This window comes from Nerophis lumbriciformis, linkage group LG29 (genome assembly GCF_033978685.3).
Source record: "Nerophis lumbriciformis linkage group LG29, RoL_Nlum_v2.1, whole genome shotgun sequence".
Classification (NCBI taxonomy): domain Eukaryota; kingdom Metazoa; phylum Chordata; class Actinopteri; order Syngnathiformes; family Syngnathidae; genus Nerophis; species Nerophis lumbriciformis.
The window spans coordinates 29,925,919-29,947,317 of record NC_084576.2 but is presented as its reverse complement, the minus strand read 5'-3'; the positions used below and the strand labels follow the sequence as shown (position 1 = coordinate 29,947,317).

Here is a 21,399-nt window from a genome sequence, read left to right as displayed (position 1 = left end):
AAGCAAAACTCTCCCCAAAATATGTCCGATTTGTGCCTTCATGTACAGGTAAAAGCCAGTAAATTAGAATATTTTGAAAAACTTGATTTATTTCAGTAATTGCATTCAAAAGGTGTAACTTGTACATTATATTTATTCATTGCACACAGACTGATGCATTCAAATGTTTATTTCATTTAATTTTGATGATTTGAAGTGGCAACAAATGAAAATCCAAAATTCCGTGTGTCACAAAATTAGAATATTACTTAAGACTAATACAAAAAAGGGATTTTTAGAAATGTTGGCCAACTGAAAAGTATGAAAATGAAAAATATGAGCATGTACAATACTCAATACTTGGTTGGAGCTCCTTTTGCCTCAATTACTGCGTTAATGCGGCGTGGCATGGAGTCGATGAGTTTCTGGCACTGCTCAGGTGTTATGAGAGCCCAGGTTGCTCTGATAGTGGCCTTCAACTCTTCTGCGTTTTTGGGTCTGGCATTCTGCATCTTCCTTTTCACAATACCCCACAGATTTTCTATGGGGCTAAGGTCAGGGGAGTTGGCGGGCCAATTTAGAACAGAAATACCATGGTCCGTAAACCAGGCACAGGTAGATTTTGCGCTGTGTGCAGGCGCCAAGTCCTGTTGGAACTTGAAATCTCCATCTCCATAGAGCAGGTCAGCAGCAGGAAGCATGAAGTGCTCTAAAACTTGCTGGTAGACGGCTGCGTTGACCCTGGATCTCAGGAAACAGAGTGGACCGACACCAGCAGATGACATGGCACCCCAAACCATCACTGATGGTGGAAACTTTACACTAGACTTCAGGCAACGTGGATCCTGTGCCTCTCCTGTCTTCCTCCAGACTCTGGGACCTCGATTTCCAAAGGAAATGCAAAATTTGCATGGTTGGGTGATGGTTTGGGGTGCCATGTCATCTGCTGGTGTCGGTCCACTCTGTTTCCTGAGATCCAGGGTCAACGCAGCCGTCTACCAGCAAGTTTTAGAGCACTTCATGCTTCCTGCTGCTGACCTGCTCTATGGAGATGGAGATTTCAAGTTCCAACAGGACTTGGCGCCTGCACACAGCGCAAAATCTACCCGTGCCTGGTTTACGGACCATGGTATTTCTGTTCTAAATTGGCCCGCCAACTCCCCTGACCTTAGCCCCATAGAAAATCTGTGGGGTATTGTGAAAAGGAAGATGCAGAATGCCAGACCCAAAAACGCAGAAGAGTTGAAGGCCACTATCAGAGCAACCTGGGCTCTCATAACACCTGAGCCGTGCCAGAAACTCATCGACTCCATGCCACGCCGCATTAACGCAGTAATTGAGGCAAAAGGAGCTCCAACCAAGTATTGAGTATTGTACATGCTCATATTTTTCATTTTCATACTTTTCAGTTGGCCAACATTTCTAAAAATCCCTTTTTTGTATTAGCCTTAAGTAATATTCTAATTTTGTGACACACGGAATTTTGGATTTTCATTTGTTGCCACTTCAAATCATCAAAATTAAATGAAATAAACATTTGAATGCATCAGTCTGTGTGCAATGAATAAATATAATGTACAAGTTACACCTTTTGAATGCAATTACTGAAATAAATCAAGTTTTTCAAAATATTCTAATTTACTGGCTTTTACCTGTATGTACGATCACAGAGACTTTGAAAAGTTCCACTCCTTGTACCCAATCGCTTGTTGGATGTGGCATTCTATAGAAGAGTCCCCTCTTGGGGACAAACACACTCCATTCTAATTCCCCCAATAAAAATAAAAACATTAAAACTGCACGATCTTGTTGACCTCAACACTGCTATTGTGACGTATAAAGCTCATAACCACATGCTGCCTCGGTGTCTACAGGAGAGGTTCAAACCTAGGGAGAGTCCCTATGACCTCAGAGGTTCAGCTGTCTTTTCAGAAAGCAAACATAAGAAGGAGCTTAAAGGGGAACATTATCACCAGACCTATGTAAGCGTCAATAAGTGGTAAAAGAATGGCTAAATCAGGCTAGAATTAAGGTTTTAGAATGGCCTTCCCAAAGTCCTGACTTAAACATGTGGACAATGCTAAAGAAACAAGTCCATGTCAGAAAACCAACACATTTAGCTGAACTGCACCAATTTTGTCAAGAGGAGTGGTCAAAAATTCAACCATTCAACAATACATTCCACACCACAATTGTGGTATGAAATGTTGATATCGGCACATCCTTAGTTTAAACACCGCAATTTTGATGATGTGCCACACGTATCACATTTTTGAAACATCGCTACTTCTCACACAAATGTAAAAACGTTCAACACTGGCATACCTAAAAACGAGTGGTCTCGTAGGATGCCATGCCAGATGGTGATTTGCACTTTGGACTATTTAACTTTTTCATTGTAACTACCTGCCAATTCACTACAGATTAGATTAGTAGCTGTTTCACATGTGGTTTGTTGATATTGTAATAAGTAATAAGTTAGTTAGTTTCCATCTTTGCCCCGTGATAAGCACATTTGTATGACAGTGCCAGTTGTGAAACAGCCCTGATTTGTCATGTTGCCGACAGTCTGACAGACCGTTGCACTAATCTTTGACCTCATTGCCATGTGCCACCCGTGACTTAAATTACACACATGCAATAACCCACTGTAATTTTAGGATTAAACCCTCCTAACGTGGTGTCTTAGCCACATCCCGACTAACGCTGCTCTGAGGGCCCCATCTAATCTGACCCTCAGTGTCAGCCTCAGAGCAGGGACCTGACAGAGCCAGCCCTCTCAGCTATTTTTAGGGTTGTTGGGTTATTTATGATGGCCTTTGCCTCCAAGCATTTTTCTCTTCTGCTATATAACCGTAACGCTCTTTTAAGTGGGAATTCGGCATTGGAAGTAGCACAAGTGTTATTTATATTTACAGTCACGAGCAAAAGTTTACATACACTTGTGAAGGGACATAATGTCATGGCTGTCTTGAGTTTCCAATAACTCTTATTTTTTTGTGATAGTCATTGGAGCACATATTTGTCACAAAAAAAACATCCATGAAGTTTGCTTCTTTTATGAATTTATTATGGTTCTACTGAAAATGTGCTGTGTCAAAAGTATACATACAGCAATGTTAATATTTGCTTACATGTCCCTTGGCAAGTTTACCTGCAATAAGGCGCTTTTGGTAGCCATCCACAAGCTTCTGCTTGAATTTTTGACCACTCCTTTTGACAAAGTTGGTGCAGTTCAGCTAAATTTGCTGGTTTTCTGACATGTTTCCTCGGCATTGTCCACATGTTCTCAATGGGGTTTAAGTCAGGACTTTGGGAAGGCCATTCCAAAACCTTCATTCTAGCCTGATTTAGCCATTCTTTTACCACTTTTGACGTGTTTTTGGGGTAGGGATGTCCCGATCCGATATTTGGATCGGATCGGCTGCCGATATTTGCCAAAAATTGCGTATCGGCAAGGCATGGGAAAATGCCGATCCAGATCCAGTTTAAAAAACAACTCCGGTCCGTGTTTTCCAACGCACCGATTTAAATAATACTTTCCACTTTTCTGCTGCTCCGTAATTTCCGTTCCGCATTTTCCAGCACACCTTCAACACATCCACAGGCACGCAGTTGCTTTTAGCTGCTGGCATTACACGACAGGCTCTTCTCACTCTGTCCTGTGTCTCCCTCTCACAGACAGCAAGTGCACCTTCTTACACACGTCACATACTGTCACGACACACGTCACATACTGTCACGTCATACGTCACATACTGTCACGTCATACGTCACATACTGTCACGACATACGTCACATACTGTCACGTCATACGTCACATACGTATACGTCCTCCCCGAGCAGAGAGGTAGCAGCATGGCTAACGTTAGCTGTGATGCTAGCGCAGCCGTGCGAGCAACGCTCCCTCTAAGGTGCTCGCCTGTGCAATTGCGCACTGTTTAAACGTCCTCTGCGCATAGCAAATCTATGCCACGCACAAAATCTAATAAAAAATAAGCGCATAACAATTTTCGACACACGGACACGACAGAGAAAACAGTTTTCGTCATCATTGTTCAAATATTGTAACGTCTGTCGAGACGCTTATCTCCATTCGGTGCCACACGTCCACACCATCAAAATGCAGAGGCAAAAATTTCCAGATCAACACCGTATGAAAAAATTAGTGATTTTTTTTAGTTGTGATTTCCTTCTCTGCATGAAAGTTTAAAAGTAGCATATATTAATGCAGTATGAAGAAGAATGTTTTAATGTAGACATGCAAGCCTTGAAAGAAAAATTTGAAAATCAAGACTACATTTCCTGCAAATGGGTGCATTTCTACCCTATATTTTAACTTTAGATTTATTTTCATATCAAACTCTTTTGGCTGTCTTTTTGACACTTACATCCGGCGCCCCCCTCCACACCCTGGATTATAAATAATGTAAATAATTCAATGTGATTATCTTGTGTGATGACTGTATTATGATGATAGTATATATCTGATAGTATATATCTGTATCATGAATCAATTTAAGTGGACCCCGACTTAAAGAAGTTGAAAAACTTATTGGGGTGTTACCATTTAGTGGTCAATTGTACGGAATATGTACTTCACTGTGCAACCTACTAATAAAAGTCTCAATCAATCAATCAAAACACATAGAATCATCATACTGCTGTGATTATATGCATCAAGTGTTCATTCAAGGCTAAGGCAAAATATGGAGATATATATCGTGTATCGCAATATGGCCTTAAAATATCGCAATATTAAAAAAAGGCCATATCGCCCAGCCCTAGTTCAATGATGCCATTTCTGTTTGTCATGTATAATTTTGTCTATTTTGGGTTTATCCTTGAATAAACAGGTCAGTTTCTTGTTACCAACCATTGTGTATTATTCAAACTCCCCTAATTCAGCTGGCTAGTTGTTATCAAGAGTACTAAAACCCTTTTCAACATGATTCTGACAATTAAGTAGGCTAAATAACTTTAAACTTTAATACATGCTCGGATAGGCCAGTATCGGTATCGGTCAGTATCGGTATCGGATCGGAAATGCAAAAACAATATCGGTATCGGATCGGAAGTGCAAAAACCTGGATCGGGACATCTCTAGTTTGGGGTAATTTTTCCTGTTGGAACACCCAACTGCGCCCAAGACCCAACCTCCGGGCTGATGATTTTAGCTTGTCCTGAAGAATTTGGAGGAAATCCTCCTTTTTCATTGTCCCATTTACAAGTGTCTCCAATATTGTCCACACCTGTCTCCATCTAAACCCAGCAGTGCGCTCTTAAACACACGGCGGGAAGCAAGGGAAAATGACATTAAACCAAGCACTTGGCTCCGTAGGGGAAAACCTTCGCCATGATTATCAAGCCAAACGACGCTAGTGCGCATGCGCCTGACTTCCTGTTGCCTAAAATGCATTAATAAATGACGTTTGTTCGGTAATTAAAGAATTAGACAGTGTTACTAACTGTCTGAAATTTTATCGTGAATTATGACATGTTTCCTCAGCATTGTCCACATGTTCTCAATGGGGTTTAAGCCAGGACTTTGGGAAGGCCATTCCAAAACCTTCATTCTAGCCTGATTTAGCCATTCTTTTACCACTTTTGACGTGTGTTTGGGGTAATCTTTCCTGTTGGAACACCCAACTGCGCCCAAGACCCAACCTCCGGGCTGATGATTTTAGCTTGTCCTGAAGAATTTGGAGGAAATCCTCCTTTTTCATTGTCCCATTTACAAGCGTCTCCAATATTGTCCACACCTGTCTCCATCCAAACCCAGCAGTGCGCTCTTAAACACACGGCGGGAAGCGAGGGAAAATGACATTAAACCAAGCACTTGGCTCCGCCATGATTATCAAGCCAAACGACGCTAGTGCGCATGCGCCTGACTTCCTGTTGCCTAAAATGCATTAATAAATGATGTTTGTTCGGTAATTAAAGAATTAGACGGTGTTACTAACCGTCTGAAATTTTATCGTGAATTATCATTATACCGTTTATTGTTACATCCTTCGTCCATTAACAAGTAAAATGACAAGGGCGGTCGCAGCTTTTGCCGCAGTTACCGTCATAGACATCTTATAAGTGACGCGAGAAATTGGGCCGCCATCTTGAAGTGGTGATGAGGAGCCGGCGAGCAGCCTAAACTGACAGTTGACAGGTAGAAAACAAAGATGGTGTTCAGCGTTTTCCTGCTCAATTGAGCAGACTGTTGAAGATAGGAATCGGGGGATTACTTTTCACAAGTAAGATTTAACATTAACATACTATTGGTGGTATTTTGTGAAAAGAATATTACCACAGAGTTGAGATGGAGCAAAGATCTTCAATAGTACTGAAACCGTAGCCGCTAGCAAACAAGAGTATGACCATAATAGAATTGCTTGTCAATTAAATTAATTAAATTTAAAAATATCATACTTGAATAACATAAAGTTGAAATATATGATGAAGATAAAGTTTATAAAAGCCAACAGGTTTCAAAGTTAGGACCACAGTCCAGATTGTGTAGGGGGGAGGAGGTAATATATAATAAAATACAAAGTATAACACAATACTTTCTTAACAGTATAATTGTAACCAGGAATAAGTCTTCAAGTAACAATATTCAAATACTAACATTGTAGGGTAAAACAGAGTTTGGTTTGATTCTGAATCCAGTGAAACAGATTGGTGGTTTTAGCTGATAGGAAGACTTTCAGGTGTTTATATATGTTTATGTTTAAGTATTTGGCAGACACTTTTATCCAAAGCGACATACATAAAAAATACATACTGTATATAAACAATCACTGTAAACATGATCATTTAAGGGAATAATGTAATACAAAATATCAATACAAAGTGTCAGGACAGAATAAACTACAGTCTATAGGTCCCTAAGGTATATAGATATCTAATGTATTCATACATTGTTTATGTAGCATGTGTATATAACCTAATCATATTGTTTCTTCAGCTTAAAAATAGCTGACCGTTATTTCCCCCTTCTCGGGGATTATATTGCCAGTTTTGATCTCGGACGTCAAGGTTTTCCAAAATAAATCAACTCAAGTTATGGGAAAAAAATGCCAACATGGCACTGCCATATTTATTATTGAAGTCACAAAGTGCATTATTTTTTTTAACATGCCTCAAAACAGCTGCTTGGAATTTGGGACATGCTCTCCCTGAGAGAGCATGAGGAGGTTGAGGTGGGCGGGGTTGGAGGGGTAGGGGTTAGCGGGGGGTGTATATTGTAGCGTCCCGGAAGAGTTAGTGCTGCAAGGGGTTCTGGGTATTTGTTCTGTTGTGTTACGGTGCGGATGTTCTCCCGAAATGTGTTTGTCATTCTTGTTTGGTGTGGGTTCACAGTGTGGCACATATTTGTAACAGTGTTAAAGTTGTTTATACGGCCACCCTCAGTGTGACCTGTATGGCTATTGACCAAGTATGCTTCCATTCACTCTATTCTATTACTGTTAAGCAAACTATGAATAATAAAACACGGCAAAACATGTGTCCTTTATCACAGCTATGGACGGCGTGGCGAAGTTGGTAGAGTGGCCGTGCCAGCAATCGGAGGGTTGCTGGTTACTGGGGTTCAATCCCCACCTTCTACCATCCTAGTCACGTCCGTTGTGTCCTTGGGCAAGACGCTTCACCCCTTGCTCCTGATGGCTGCTGGTTAGCGCTTTGCATGGCAGCTCCCGCCATCAGTGTGTGAATGTGTGTGTGAATGGGTAAATGTGGAAATACTGTCAAAGCGCTTTGAGTACCTTGAAGGTAGAAAAGCGCTATACAAGTATAACCCATTTATTTATCATTTACACGTATGACAAAAAAGCGCGTGAAAATCAGTGGTATTCAGTGAGGTAAAGTGAATTAGTTCATTGCTCCTGCCAAATGAATTGCACTGAGTGGAGTGGATCACCACTCCAAGATGGCGGCCCCGCGTCTCGTCAGCGTCAGTAGGCTGTAGCGCTCGATGCTGCATACCCTTATAAGATGTCTATGGTTACTGTGGTTAAATTCGAACCCTGCATTTAGTATTCTAATTTCTTCATATGACTCTTTTTCTACTCCTGAATCGCCGCGCACACAGCGGTGAAAATATGTCAAAACATGCACCCGGTGGTGTTATTTTTCTGATAAACAAGGGTCCTCCAAATGTTCCGTGACTAATGTCCCATTGGCCAATTGTAGCATGTTTCCAACACACTTAACAAATTACCACAGCCTTTTTGCTAATTAAGCAATCATCTCTGCCTGTTGAGGGTAGTTTATAGGCATCTGTGAAAGTGTACTGACAGACAAAACACTGTCATTAATTTGGTAGCTGGTTTTTTTTGTTGGGCTTAGTGGTGTTGCAATCCTAAGCTTGTGTGCGTTGTGGGTGTTTTGACATTGCACGTCATCGCATGGTGTGCGGAACAAGAAAGAAGAACCGCTTCCCCTGATGGTAAACACTCTGAAAAGTAGGTCAGTGGGTCTAAGTGCATTTAATTAGTCATTCAGTGTCATCTCTGACTTGCAGAGTTTTTACATACGCCCATTGTATACTTTGGCCCCCCCTACATTCCAAATTGTCAGCTTTACAAAACCAAACGTAGAAGAAAAGATTGTGCTCTGTCACAGTCTGAAGTTTTCAGTTTTACACACACAGGTCGGGTTAAATTTCCTGGACAGCCTGGCGGTTTGCCAAGTCTCCAGGGGTATGCAGTGGAGGTCTTTGGCTTTGGGTATTTGGGCCTGTCTTGCTGCTCTGCGTTTCTCACCCTATAAAGTTCTGCTATGTTGTAAATGTAGGTCACGCCAGGAATTACTCAGGAAATATGAGAAGGGCGGTTATACACATTCCAGATTTTTTTGGTGCACCGCCGACCCGCAGCATCCCAAACCTAGAAATCTTTTTACTTGCTGTTTATGTGGTGAGAAATGTACAAAGACTAAATCGCACCAAAGACATTTATCAGGTACTCGCATTGTCAAACTTATTAGCTAACATACTTGCTTGTCAACCCTCGCTTGGATGTGAATGTTGGGGTTAGTTTTTGCTTAGCTTCTTGAGAGCTTTGCCATAAACTCCGTTTTTTTATGTCCTACCTTCATCGTTACTGTGGCGAATAACTTTCATTCCAGTTCTGTAAATAGCATGCAAAACCATTGTAGGTCAGGGACTCATTTGGCCTGCGCATATTTAGGGTTAGCTTTAACTTACTACAATACGGTTTGTGGCTGCACTGGATCGAAACATATTTTTAAGAAGGTTTTAATTGGTGGAAGATGATGGATTCTTTATTTTACTTCCCTGGGTTTATAGCAGTCCTGTGGCAAGACTCTTATTTACAGTCGTGGTCAAAAGTTTACATACACTTGTAAAGAACATAAAGTCATGGCTGTCTTGAGTTTCCAATCATTTCTACAGCTCTTATTTTTTTGTGATAAAGTGATTGGAACACATACTTGTTGGTCACAAAAAACTTTCATGAAGTTTGCTTTTATGAATTTATTATGGGTCTACTGAAAATGTGCTGGGTCAAAAGTATACATACAGCAATTTTAATATTTGCTTACATGTCCCTTGGCAAGTTTACCTGCAATAAGGCGCTTTTGGTAGCCATCCACAAGCTTCTGCTTGAATTTTTTGACCACTCCTCTTGACAGAATTGGTGCAGTTCAGCTAAATTTGTTGGTTTACTGACCTGGACTTGTTTCTTCAGCATTGTCCACTCGTTTAAGTCAGGCCTTTGGGAAGGCCATTCTAAAACCTTAATTGTAGCCTGATTTAGCCATTCCTTTACCACTTTTGACGTGTGTTTGGGGGTCATTGTTCTGTTGGAACACCCAACTGCGCCCAAGACCCAACCTCCGGGCTGATGATTTTAGGTTGTCCTGAAAAATTTGGAGGTAATCCTCCTTTTTCATTGTCCTATTTACTCCCTATAAAGCACCAGTTCCATTGGCAGCAAAACAGCATAATACTACGACCACCATGCTTGACGGTTGGCATGGTGTTCCTGGGATTAAAGGCCTCACCTTTTCTCCTCCAAACATATTGCTGGGTATTGTGGCCAAACAGCTCCATTTTTGTTTCATCTGACATCACATGGACAAAGATAAGGAAAGTTCTGTGGTCTGTTTTGCTGCCAATGGAACTGGCGCTTTTCACTCTATCACAAAAAAATAAGAGTTGTAGAAATGATTGGAAACTCAAGACAGCCATGACATTATGTTCTTTACAAGTGTAAATATTACAATTAATTACCAGTAAAAAAGCAGATGCCAATAAAAAAAAAGGACGCTATACGTCAAAATACCAAATACCGGCACCGATAATTGGATCGATCCCTAGTTTTTCAAATGAAACAAACCCCCTTAAAAATAAAAAATAAAAAAATACTTACAATTTAAAAAAATATAATAATAAAAAAAAATAAAAAGGTTTTCCTTCATCAATTGCTTCTCAAAGTTTTCTACAGCCTGGTGGTTGTGACCATTGTTTTACACGTGGGAAAAGAACACCACCATCCGTCGCCGTCCTTAATTGCAGTTTTCTTGACACCACACTCTAGACCAGTGGTTCTTAACCTGGGTTTGATGGAACCCTAGGGGTTCGGTGAGTCGGGCTCAGGAGTTCGGCAGAGGTCAAGACACACCCGACTCATCGTGTAAATAAAAACTTCTCCCTATCGGCGTATTACGGATACGGCGACAGCAGAAGTCAGACTGATTTGCAGGTGTGTAATTTGTTGTGAGTTTATGCACTGTGTTGGTTTTGTTCTTTGAACAAGGTGATGTTCATGCACGCTTCATTTTATGCACCAGTAAAAAAACATGGTAACACTTTAGTATGGGGAACATATTCACCATTAATTAGTTGCTTATTAACATGCAAATTAGTAACATATTGGCTTAACTAGTCATTAAGTACTTATTAATGCCTTATTCGGCATGGCCTTATTATAACCCTAACCCTCTAACACAGGGGTGCTCACACTTTTTCTGCAGGCGAGCTACTTTTCAATTGATCAAGTCGTGGGGATCTACCTCATTCATATATATAATTTATATTTACTTATTTATGAAATATATGTTTTTGTTAATAAGTTAAATGTGTTTAATGATAATGCAAGCATGTTTAACACATATAGTTAATATTGTTAATAAATTAAAGGTGTTTCATGATAATACAAGTATGTTTAATACATATAGTTAATATTGTTAACAAGTTAAAGGTGTTTAAAGATAATACAAGCATGTTTAATACATATAGTTAATATTGTTAACAAGTTAAAGGTGTTTAATGATAATACAAGCATGTTTAATACATATAGTTAATATTGTTAACAAGTTAAAGGTGTTTAATGATAATACAAGCATGTTTAATACATATAGTTAATATTATTAATAAGTTAAAGGTGTTTAAAGATAATACAAGCATGTTTAACACATATAGTTAATATTGTTAACAAGTTAAAGGTGTTTAATGATAATACAAGCATGTTTAACACATATAGTTAATATTGTTAATAAGTTAAAGGTGTTTAAAGATAATACAAGCATGTTTAACACATATAGTTAATATTGTTAACAAGTTAAAGGTGTTTAATGATAATACAGGCATGTTTAACACACATAGTTAATATTGTTAATAAGTTAAAGGTGTTTAAAGATAATGCAAGCATGTTTAACACATATAGTTAATATTGTTAACAAGTTAAGGTGTTTAAAGATAATACAGGCATGTTTAACACATATAGATTCCTTTCTTTCATGAAGACAAGAATATAAGTTGGTGTATTACCTGATTCCGATGACTTGCATTGATTGGAATCAGACAGTGGTGCTAAAAACGTCCGCATTTTCGAATGGAGGAGAAAAAAAGTCCCCCTTTCTGTCCAATACCACATGAAAGTGGTTGGTTTTTGGCATCTTGTTTGTCCAGCTTCCGTACTCCTTTGTATACACTTTACAAGAAATACATTGTCGGCAAACTCCGTAGCTTGCTTGCTTGTGCACGCCAGCTTTCTCAGACTCTTGTTTTGTTAGCGCAACTGTGCAGTCGGTCTTTGGAGTTTTGACGACAGGTACGGCGCCAGAGTCTGTTGAAATAAAGTGTTTCTCGCCTTCCAGTCGGTAATTTTAATGAGCTGGCAGCAGCCAGCGTCATCTCAGAAGACCCTCGGGTGCCGTGAATGTCAATCAAGTGACGAAAGTGACGTCATAGTGAAGATTTATGATCGCTCATTTTTATGACTTTTTTTTTAATGCCTGGCTGGTGATCGACTGACACACCCTCCGAGATCGACCGGTAGCTCGCGATCGACGTAATGAGCACCCCTGCTCTAACACCAACCAAATAACTCTAAATGAAGTCTTTGTTACTTAGAATATGTTCCCCTAGTGTCCAAAAAACTCTAAATTAAGTCTTTGTTACTTAGAATATGTTCCCCATACTAAAGTGTTACCAAAAGCATATAACTTTGTCTTGAATTTGAAAAAAAAAAAACATTTTATTTTTCACTAAAGAAGGGTTTGGTGAATGCGCATATGAAACTGATGGGGTTCGGTACCTCCAACAAGGTTAAGAACCACTGCTCTAGACATAGCATATAGCCTATGCCTTACTAAAATTCAGTAAACAATGACTAAGATTTGAATAGTAGGACAGCTCCTTGGTATTTGTCTTCCATCAAATCTAAAGTGTTTCCTTTGCTCTGACTCCTCACAGGACCGCAAGCTGTCAAAGACGGAGCGGCAGCGCTTTAAGGAGGAAGCGGGGATGTTAAAGGGACTGCAACATCCCAACATTGTCCGCTTTTACGACTCCTGGGAGGGACCTTCCAAGGGGAAGAAGTGCATTGTTCTGGTCACTGAACTCATGACTTCTGGCACACTCAAAACGTACGTGCTCGTGAAACTTTACCTGTATTGAAATAATCATGTTACACCTCTGATTAAATGAGTACACACGTTATTTTAACAGAATTTAAGATATGATCTGATCTTTTTTTTGTTTACAGATATCTAAAGAGGTTCAAGGTGATGAAAATTAAAGTGCTGCGGAGCTGGTGTAGACAGATCCTCAAGGGACTCCACTTTCTTCACACTCGTGCACCTCCAATCATCCACCGGGACCTGAAATGCGACAACATTTTCATCACAGGCCCGACAGGATCTGTAAAGATTGGAGACCTGGGGCTGGCCACACTGAAGCGTGCTTCCTTTGCCAAGAGTGTCATAGGTACGACACCCAAGTCATTTCTACCTCTTTGTGCTTCTCTTGCTGCTGGGCCGGGCTGTTTCTTGGGTCATGATATGTTTTAGACTGAAAATGACGGTGTTTTTTTTAACGAGGGTCATTTACAACTTGTTTTTGACGATGAGGTTCAAAAACAGACCACAGCGTTTCAAGCTGTCTCTCAAACCACAGCTCAAACGGAGGCCATTTACTGTGGTAATCTTAGGTAGATCACCACAGGGATTTCACTCTTGATGAAGTGTACGCAATACTTCTGCTTCTCAAAGAAAAGTTTTTTTCCAGGCATCTACTGAATGTAAGTAGCGCCTAATTTTCCCACTGCTGTCAAACAATATCATTAGTTGTTATGCCTTCTTGCAGGCTAACCTGGCCATGGCTAAAAGGTATGGCCGTTGCTTCTGTCTTAGACTGACTGGTCTTGTTCTGTGGTTTGGAAATATGTGGTCTGTTTGCCAGTTAGACACATGATGTTTAACATATCTGTTCTATGGGTTTGCCTCAACAGGTCCCCCCCAATCCCCTCTAGTGTTTGTCTCTTACTGTCTTTTAAAAAGATTCCAGGACTGCAGATTGTTTTTCTCTGTCGTTCATACCCAGGGAGCTCTCCCCCATTTTTCTCTCTTGTTAGCCTTTTTGCTTAAAATGTAGGCTCTAGCTACAGCTGTGCCCCTTCTGCTGTTTGGAATAAATAGGGTACTGCTGGTCAATGAAGAAAAGTATGAACTGTTTTGGGCCTGGTAAGTCTTGACAGTGTGCTGGAACACACATCAGTTTGAAACAAAAAACAAAACAATTGCATTCAAATAAACAAAGTTTTTCTGTGTAAGACCTAAGATTGAATGTGAATTGATACGTTAATAACGCGTAGCTGATGTTCAGGGACACACGACTGGGAACAGTAACTAGCTGTGGGAGATGCTACTCTCAGCCTTGACTGTAAATAACATTTTGAATCTGCAGGTCGAGGAGAGCCGGTAAGTCAGACTATTAAAGGTAAGTGTTAATAACAGGAAATGTGAATGTGGTTTGTAGGCAAGGTCTTGACAGAAGTTATTTCCATAGCTAGTCGCGTTTCTCGGACGTTGACAGTTCTTTGAATAAATTGACATTGTCATATTCAATACCCTGATTAGTGAATATAGTTGATAACTGCCATTTTGGCTTACAAGTGTGGCGTTCTGCACATCAGTTACCTCAGGCAAATGGTCTTATTCTAAAATTGAAGGTCCTACACAGACAAACATGTGCCCTCTTCTCTACAGTCTAACTGAGTTCGCCTTCTCCCTCCTTTTTTTGTTTTGCCTTCCTTCCCCCTTTTCTCTCTTCTCTCTCTTCCAACTTCCAACCTCGCAGATCCCACCCCGGGAGACGTCGTCGGGCCAGTCACCCTTCCCGTCCTCCTTCCTCAACCCCTTTTCATGGGTTTGGAGGAGCAGAGAAGGGGCAGTGGGTTGTGAGAAGCCCACTCTGTCAGTAAGGAAGAGAGAGTTCTGAATAGTTGTTTTGATTTAAGGTACCCCTGAGTTCATGGCGCCTGAGATGTATGAGGAGAAGTACGACGAGTCAGTGGATGTGTATGCCTTTGGAATGTGCATGCTGGAGATGGCCACCTCCGAGTACCCTTACTCAGAGTGCCAGAATGCTGCACAGATCTACCGCAGAGTGACCAGCGTAAGTCTTCTCGCTAGGCCTCCATGCCCACCCCCTTGTGCCAAGAAGGCTAGTGTCCCATTCTGGAATCAATGCCCTTTTTCCACATTGGCTCCTGTGTGTAACTTTTGCACCCTCTAAGCCTGACTGAATAGATACATCTCCAATCCATAACCTGTCTTAGCAAAAGTTACTAACAAGCTACTTATCCTGTTTTTTCAATGTTTGCCTCTTAATTGCTATGTGTATGTGGGCTTCTGGCATGGCTAGCTGATAAGAGTGCTGAACAAGCACAGTTTTGTTATTTTCCAAGTGACTAATCTTCCTCTTAAAGGGATTGTCAAAAGAGCAGTAACAGTTAAAGAATTTCATATTTCTGATCTTAATCATACTTGTTTACTTTTTCAACTCACTCATGAGTGACATAGAAAGGCTAAACCTTAGTCTGCATTCACACCTGTAAATTTGCCTTGACCTCATTTTTTAGTTTTGAACAAAAGCACATTTTAAAGCGGACTTCCTCCCGTAGTGTTGAGCTTTAAAGCTGCCCTGATCAACTGTAGGCAGGCTAAAACGGCTTACTCACTCAGAAACAACGTGCTATTGTGTTGGTGCTGTCGCGTGTTCTAGTGTTACATTCGTCTTCTCTAAGGAGATGGGCTCATTGTTTCTGGTATTGTCTCATTCAGCACTTTAGATTTGAGCTGGTACTCCCATTTTCTTTTCCCCCCACACAAACTAAATCAGCTTTGCTAATTCCTAAACTCATTGACAAGCTTCACAATTGTACAGTTAATAAAAGTATGTAGACCTAGACCAGTCTTTTTTTTAACCTTATGATGCGTACCAGGCTTTGTTTAGTTTTTGTATACAATGCTGGCCAAAGAAAGCAACACTTATGTCGAAGCACTCGGGTTCAAAAACGTTATGGGTTAGCCTCCAAGATGAGAGCGTGATCATTGAGCACAAGAACCATTGTCATTCATTGTTCTCTGCGTCCTGTAGGGGGTGAAGCCGGGCAGCTTCGACAAAGTGGCCATTCCTGAGGTGAAGGAGATCATCGAAGGATGCATTCGCCAGAACAAGGATGAGAGGTGTCACATTTAGGGAGAGCACCCAAACACTTTAGAAACTACCTTTTTAATGTCAACGCTTCATTATTCTTACTTACTTATTCCCTTTTACTTAGGTACTCGATCAAGGACCTCCTCAACCACGCCTTCTTTCAGGAAGACACAGGTGTGCGCGTGGAGTTGGCTGAAGAAGATGACGGAGAGATGGAAGCTATTAAGTTGTGGCTGAGAATCGAAGATATCAAAAAGCTAAAGGGAAAATACAAAGACAACGAAGCCATTGAGTTCTCCTTTGACCTTAACAAAGATGTCCCGGATGATGTCGCTCAGGAAATGGTGAACATCGCTGGAGTTTATTGGGGTTTAATTAATTAAACCACACATGGTTTTTTTGCTCAATTTTCTGCCATTGGTTTTAGGTGGAGTCCGGGTATGTGTGCGATGGTGACCACAAGACAATTGCCAAGGCCATCAAGGACAGAGTCTCTCTTATCAGTCGCAAGAGAGCTCAGCGGCAGCAGGTATGTTCTTAATCACCATTTCTGATTACTGTAAAACTTGATTAACTGCAGAGTTTCATACAGTTGCAGAGGGTCTCTAATTAGCATTGGAATTAACATCTGTGGATGATTGCGTGGGTTCCCTCCGGGGTACTCCGGCTTCCTTCCACCACCAAAGACATGCACCTGGGAATAGGTTGATTGGCAACACTATGTGGTCCCTAGTGTGTGAATGTGAGTGTTGGCCACTTGTCCAGGGTGTAACCTGCCTTCCGCCTGAGTACAGCTGGGATAGGCTCCAGCCACCGCCATGACACGGAGAGGGACAAGCGCATACCTGCCAACTACTCCGGTTTTCCCGTAATTAGTACGGTTTTCATCAACCTATTCCGGGTTACGGTTGCAGTGATAAAAAATACGGTTTTTCATTAATTAAAAAAAAAACATTTTTTAAAAAGTTTTATTCACGAAATCGCGTAACAACAATGACAATCGACACTGCTTCCCCTAACTTCCTATCGAGCCATTCCGAATGCCATGCGCGAGGCTATTTATAGCACCGCTGCCAAGCAAGAGGCCATTGTTTCCAAACGAGCGAACGATCATGGAATCAGCCGGAGAAAAATCGCAAACAAGTCTTAAACCGAAAAGAAAACTGCAGTCATTCCGTGAAGAATATTCAAAAGCCTATCCGGGGATAATTGTCCGTTCCAAAAAGGGTGAAAACTACGCGAATTGCACCTTGTGCAGACAAGATTTTTCGATCGGACACGGAGGAATTAGCGATGTAAAAGACCACGTTGGGACAAAAAAACACAAGTCTAATGCCGTTGCTAGCGATACAAGTGGAAAACTTTCAGCGTTTTTTGTCGCCCAAACAGATTCTTTGGATGTGATCAATGCCGAAGTTTTATTTATGATGCTATTGAATTACATTTTAATGAAGTAAACTTATCATAAAGTTACCATATCATTTTTGCAGTATGATCAATCTGATAGAATAAATTTGGATTTTAGCCACAAAAAGGTAATGACACCAATGTTATCTATTGGAATTGTTTAGTACTGTTATACTGTTAAAAGTGTTTATACTATTTATGCTTTCAAGTCCAAGTTGAAGAAATCTTGTTAAATGTTGACAGCATAACTACCAAAATACAGAAGTATGTCCTTAATATTTTTGCAGTGCTATTTCTGTTGAAAAGTTAAAATGATTACATTAGAGATGTGATGTGCCACTTTTCAAGTGTCTGATGGCTTAAATTAATTTTCATGAATTTTTCATATTTTGAATTCTTTTGAAAGGCTTACAAAAAAACTACATTTGAATTGTAATTCCATGCTATTGACAGGACTATTAATTTTATTGAAGTTAGCTTACCATGTTTACATTATGATAATTGTGATAGAAATGTGAATTTTAGGCACAGAATATTTTTTACAATTGAACAAGGCAGTAGATTATACAAGCTTGGACAGAAAGTTAATAATGACACCAATTTTTTTTTTAATGGAATTGTTTAGTACTGTTTTACCATTTTTTTTTCTGTAAAAAGTGTTTATACTGTTTATACTTTCAATTAACAAATTGAAGTCTTGTGAAAGGTTGACAGGATAACTGGCATTAACTGTCAAAATAATTTCAAACTATTGAAGTTAGCTTACAGAATAAACATGTCAATCAACCCATATGATTTTTGCTGTAATATTTTTGTTTTGAAAAGTCACTGTGACTGATAGAAAAGTGATGGTTTTAGCAACATTTTAACCTGTCTGAATGCTAATAATCATTTTGCGTCGGGGGGCGAACCTGAACCCCCCACCTGCGGCCCCTGGACCCTGGCTACTAGGTTTTTCTGATTTCAAAAGTTGGCAGGTATGCAAGCGGTAGAAAATGGATGGATGGATGGCTGCAGGGAACTTCCTGATGTAGTTTTTATCAACACCAGTAGAGGGCAGTACCTATATTTGAAGTGTCATGAGTGGTCATCGTCCAGCAGCTTTATCTACCTCTGCATGCACTTAAGAAAGCAACCCACCAGCAGTATTAATTAGGGATCGACCCAATTATCGGCACTGATATTTGGCATGTATGGATATCGGCCTCTTTTATTGGTATCGGCCAATATATATATAATTTAGTATTTACAACTACAACAGAAATACATCAGCAGATACAATATATACACCAGTATTTTTAAACCATCAATAAATCAATCAATGTTTATTTATATAGCCCTAAATCACAAGTGTCTCAAAGGGCTGCACAAGCCACAACGACATCCTCGGTACAAAGCCCACATAAGGGCAAGGAAAAACTCACCCCAGTGGGACGTCAATGTGAATGACTATGAGAAACCTTGGAGAGGACCGCATATGTGGGTAACCCCCCCCCTCTAGGGGAGACCGAATGCAATGGATGTCGAGTGGGTCTGACATAATATTGTGAGAGTCCAGTCCATAGTGGATCCAACATAATAGTAAGAGTCCAGTCCATAGTGGGGCCAGCAGGACACCATCCCAAGCCGATGCACAGGCGAGCGGTCCACCCCGGGTCCCGACTCTGGACAGCCAGCACTTCATCCATGGCCACCGGACCTGTGCGCCCCCCCACAAGGAAGAGGGGAGCAGAGGAGAAAAGAAAAGAAACGGCAGATCAACTGGTCTAAAAGGGGGGTCTATTTAAAGGCTAGAGTATACAAATGAGTTTTAAGATGGGACTTAAATGCTTCTACTCAGGTAGAATCTCTAATTGTTACCGGGAGGGCATTCCATAGTACTGGAGCCCGAATAGAAAACGCTCTATAGCCCGCAGACTTTTTTTGGGCTCTGGGAATCACTAATAAGCCGGAGTTCTTTGAACGCAGATTTCTTGCCGGGACATATGGTACAATACAATCGACAAGATAGGACGGAGCTAGACCGTGTAGTATTTTATACGTAAGTAGTAAAACCTTAAAGTCACATCTTAAGTGCACAGGAAGCCAGTATAGGCGTAATATGATCAAACTTTCTTGTTCTTGTCAAAAGTCTAGCAGCCGCTTTTTGTACCAATTGTAATCTTTTAATTCTAGACATAGGGAGACCCAAAAATAATACGTTACAGTAGTCAAGACGAGACGTAACGAACGCATGAATAATGATCTCAGCGTCGCTAGTGGATAAAATAGAACGAATTTTAGCGATATTACTGAGATGAAAGAAGGCCGTTTTAGTAACACTCTTAATGTGTGATTCAAACGAGAGAGTTGGGTCGAAGATAATACCCAGATTCTTTACTGATTCGCCTTGTGTAATTGTTTGGTTGTCAAATGTTAAGGTGGTATTATTAAATAAAGATTGTATACACATACGATGCCAGTATTGAATATTAATGTGCAATACATTTTTTGTTCTTTTTAGTCATTGTGATACTTTTGCCTTTTACAGGTCAGAGAAGACCAGGAGAAGAGAAGAATTGAAGAAGAACAACAGGGTCCGTTACAAACAGCACAGCAGCCAAGCCACCAGTCCAGCAAGGAGGCGCCTCAGTCCCAGTCAGTGCCACAGCCCGCCGCCTATGTCTCTCCCCCACAAGCCAACCAACACAATGCACCGATGTCAGCACAGCCTGCATCTCAGCAAAGCCTCCCGACAACTACCTACAACACTTCTCAATCAGCCCAACCCACCGGCTTGACTCAAGGGGTCTCCTATGTCCCTCAGTCAGCTGGGCAAGCCCCAGTTCAGAGTCATAGTTTGGCTCCCATTCAGCCAGAATCCGAGGATTCTGAGGCTGACCAACACCAGCAGCCACAGCACACTGGCGGAGGCATGTATCCACGCTGATTTGTTCTTAAAAAAAAAAAAGTCAAAACTTGTTACGCCCCATTGCGTGATCAAGAATAACATAGTTTCCATTTCTGACAGCCTCTCACTTGGGAGACAGACCATCTGGTCCGTCTGTCCTCACTGAAACTCAGCCTGGAATGTCCTACAGTGCCCCTCCCAGTCAGCAGCTTCAGCCCCAAGTGTCATGCCCTCAGACACAAAATGACCAAATGCCACTGCAGCATGTGTCAGTGGTGAGTCATTTTCTAAACGGGTTAGCTTCCATCGATGGTGAATCAGAAGCAAAGATCCATATGTTCTTTTATTTCGGGCCAGTTGTTGTCGCTGCTAAATCAGTGTTCAACACCTGTTCAAGCAGCTGCATTTGACCATGCGGTAACATGAACAAGAATTCTTGCCCAGTTCCCATGATTAAAGATCATCATATATTTAAAACCTGCTGATGTTTTCTCTCTTTAATGTTTAAGGTTCAACCTCAGATTCCAGGTGTCCAGGCTGAACTCGTGCCCACGCTCCCCAGCAGCCAGTCTGTTCCAGTGGCACCACAGCAGGTACATCACCTCATTTCTTCGAAGAAAATAACTCAAGCTTTAGAGCACCGTTAACTAACCAGCTTTGAACACAGTCCAATATGCTCCACAAATACACTAACCTTGCAATTGTAATATTTCCCTTTGAACTTTGAAATATTACAAGCATCTCCCACAGTATCTCTTTTGTAATGCGTCCATGTTGGGTATTCAAGCTCCTAGAACAGTGTTCATGCTAGGGATGGAACGGTTTATGAGAAAAATCTCAACAGTTTGGTTGACCTGATACGTTTCGGAGTGCGTGTTATTTTTTTCCGTTGTTACTAATCAGTTTAGAACGTAGGGCTCCGTGTTTTCCGCTTTAACAGAATGGCAGATTGGCCAATAAAACGAAAAGTACTATTAAGCACAAAAAGTCATGTAAGTTCTGAAATGCTGTCATTGTGAGGAGAAGGAACATTTGTCTGGGGGAAATCGTGTTTATGCGCACAGGTCCACTAACACTCAACCAAAACTAAACTTTCACTGACCTCCATGGAGCCATGGCAGCACTTTAGCTGGCCACCTTTCCCCCCTTCTCGGGCAAGCTC

General features: G+C 40.9%; 1 protein-coding gene across 4 annotated transcripts in view; it reads left to right on the top strand.

Annotated features, from left to right (window-relative positions):
- The window catches only part of wnk1a (WNK lysine deficient protein kinase 1a), a 109,234-nt gene that overhangs the window by 45,101 nt on the left and 42,734 nt on the right, over positions 1–21,399 (top strand). For all 4 annotated transcript variants that reach the window (XM_061924542.2, XM_061924541.2, XM_061924539.2 and 1 more), the window contains exons 3-11: positions 12,695–12,867; positions 12,987–13,207; positions 14,739–14,896; positions 15,881–15,969; positions 16,065–16,284; positions 16,368–16,469; positions 19,878–20,259; positions 20,358–20,512; positions 20,747–20,830. In XM_061924542.2, the coding sequence (XP_061780526.1) occupies positions 12,695–12,867; positions 12,987–13,207; positions 14,739–14,896; positions 15,881–15,969; positions 16,065–16,284; positions 16,368–16,469; positions 19,878–20,259; positions 20,358–20,512; positions 20,747–20,830 (1,584 nt within the window). The remainder of the gene's footprint in view (positions 1–12,694; positions 12,868–12,986; positions 13,208–14,738; positions 14,897–15,880; positions 15,970–16,064; positions 16,285–16,367; positions 16,470–19,877; positions 20,260–20,357; positions 20,513–20,746; positions 20,831–21,399) is intronic.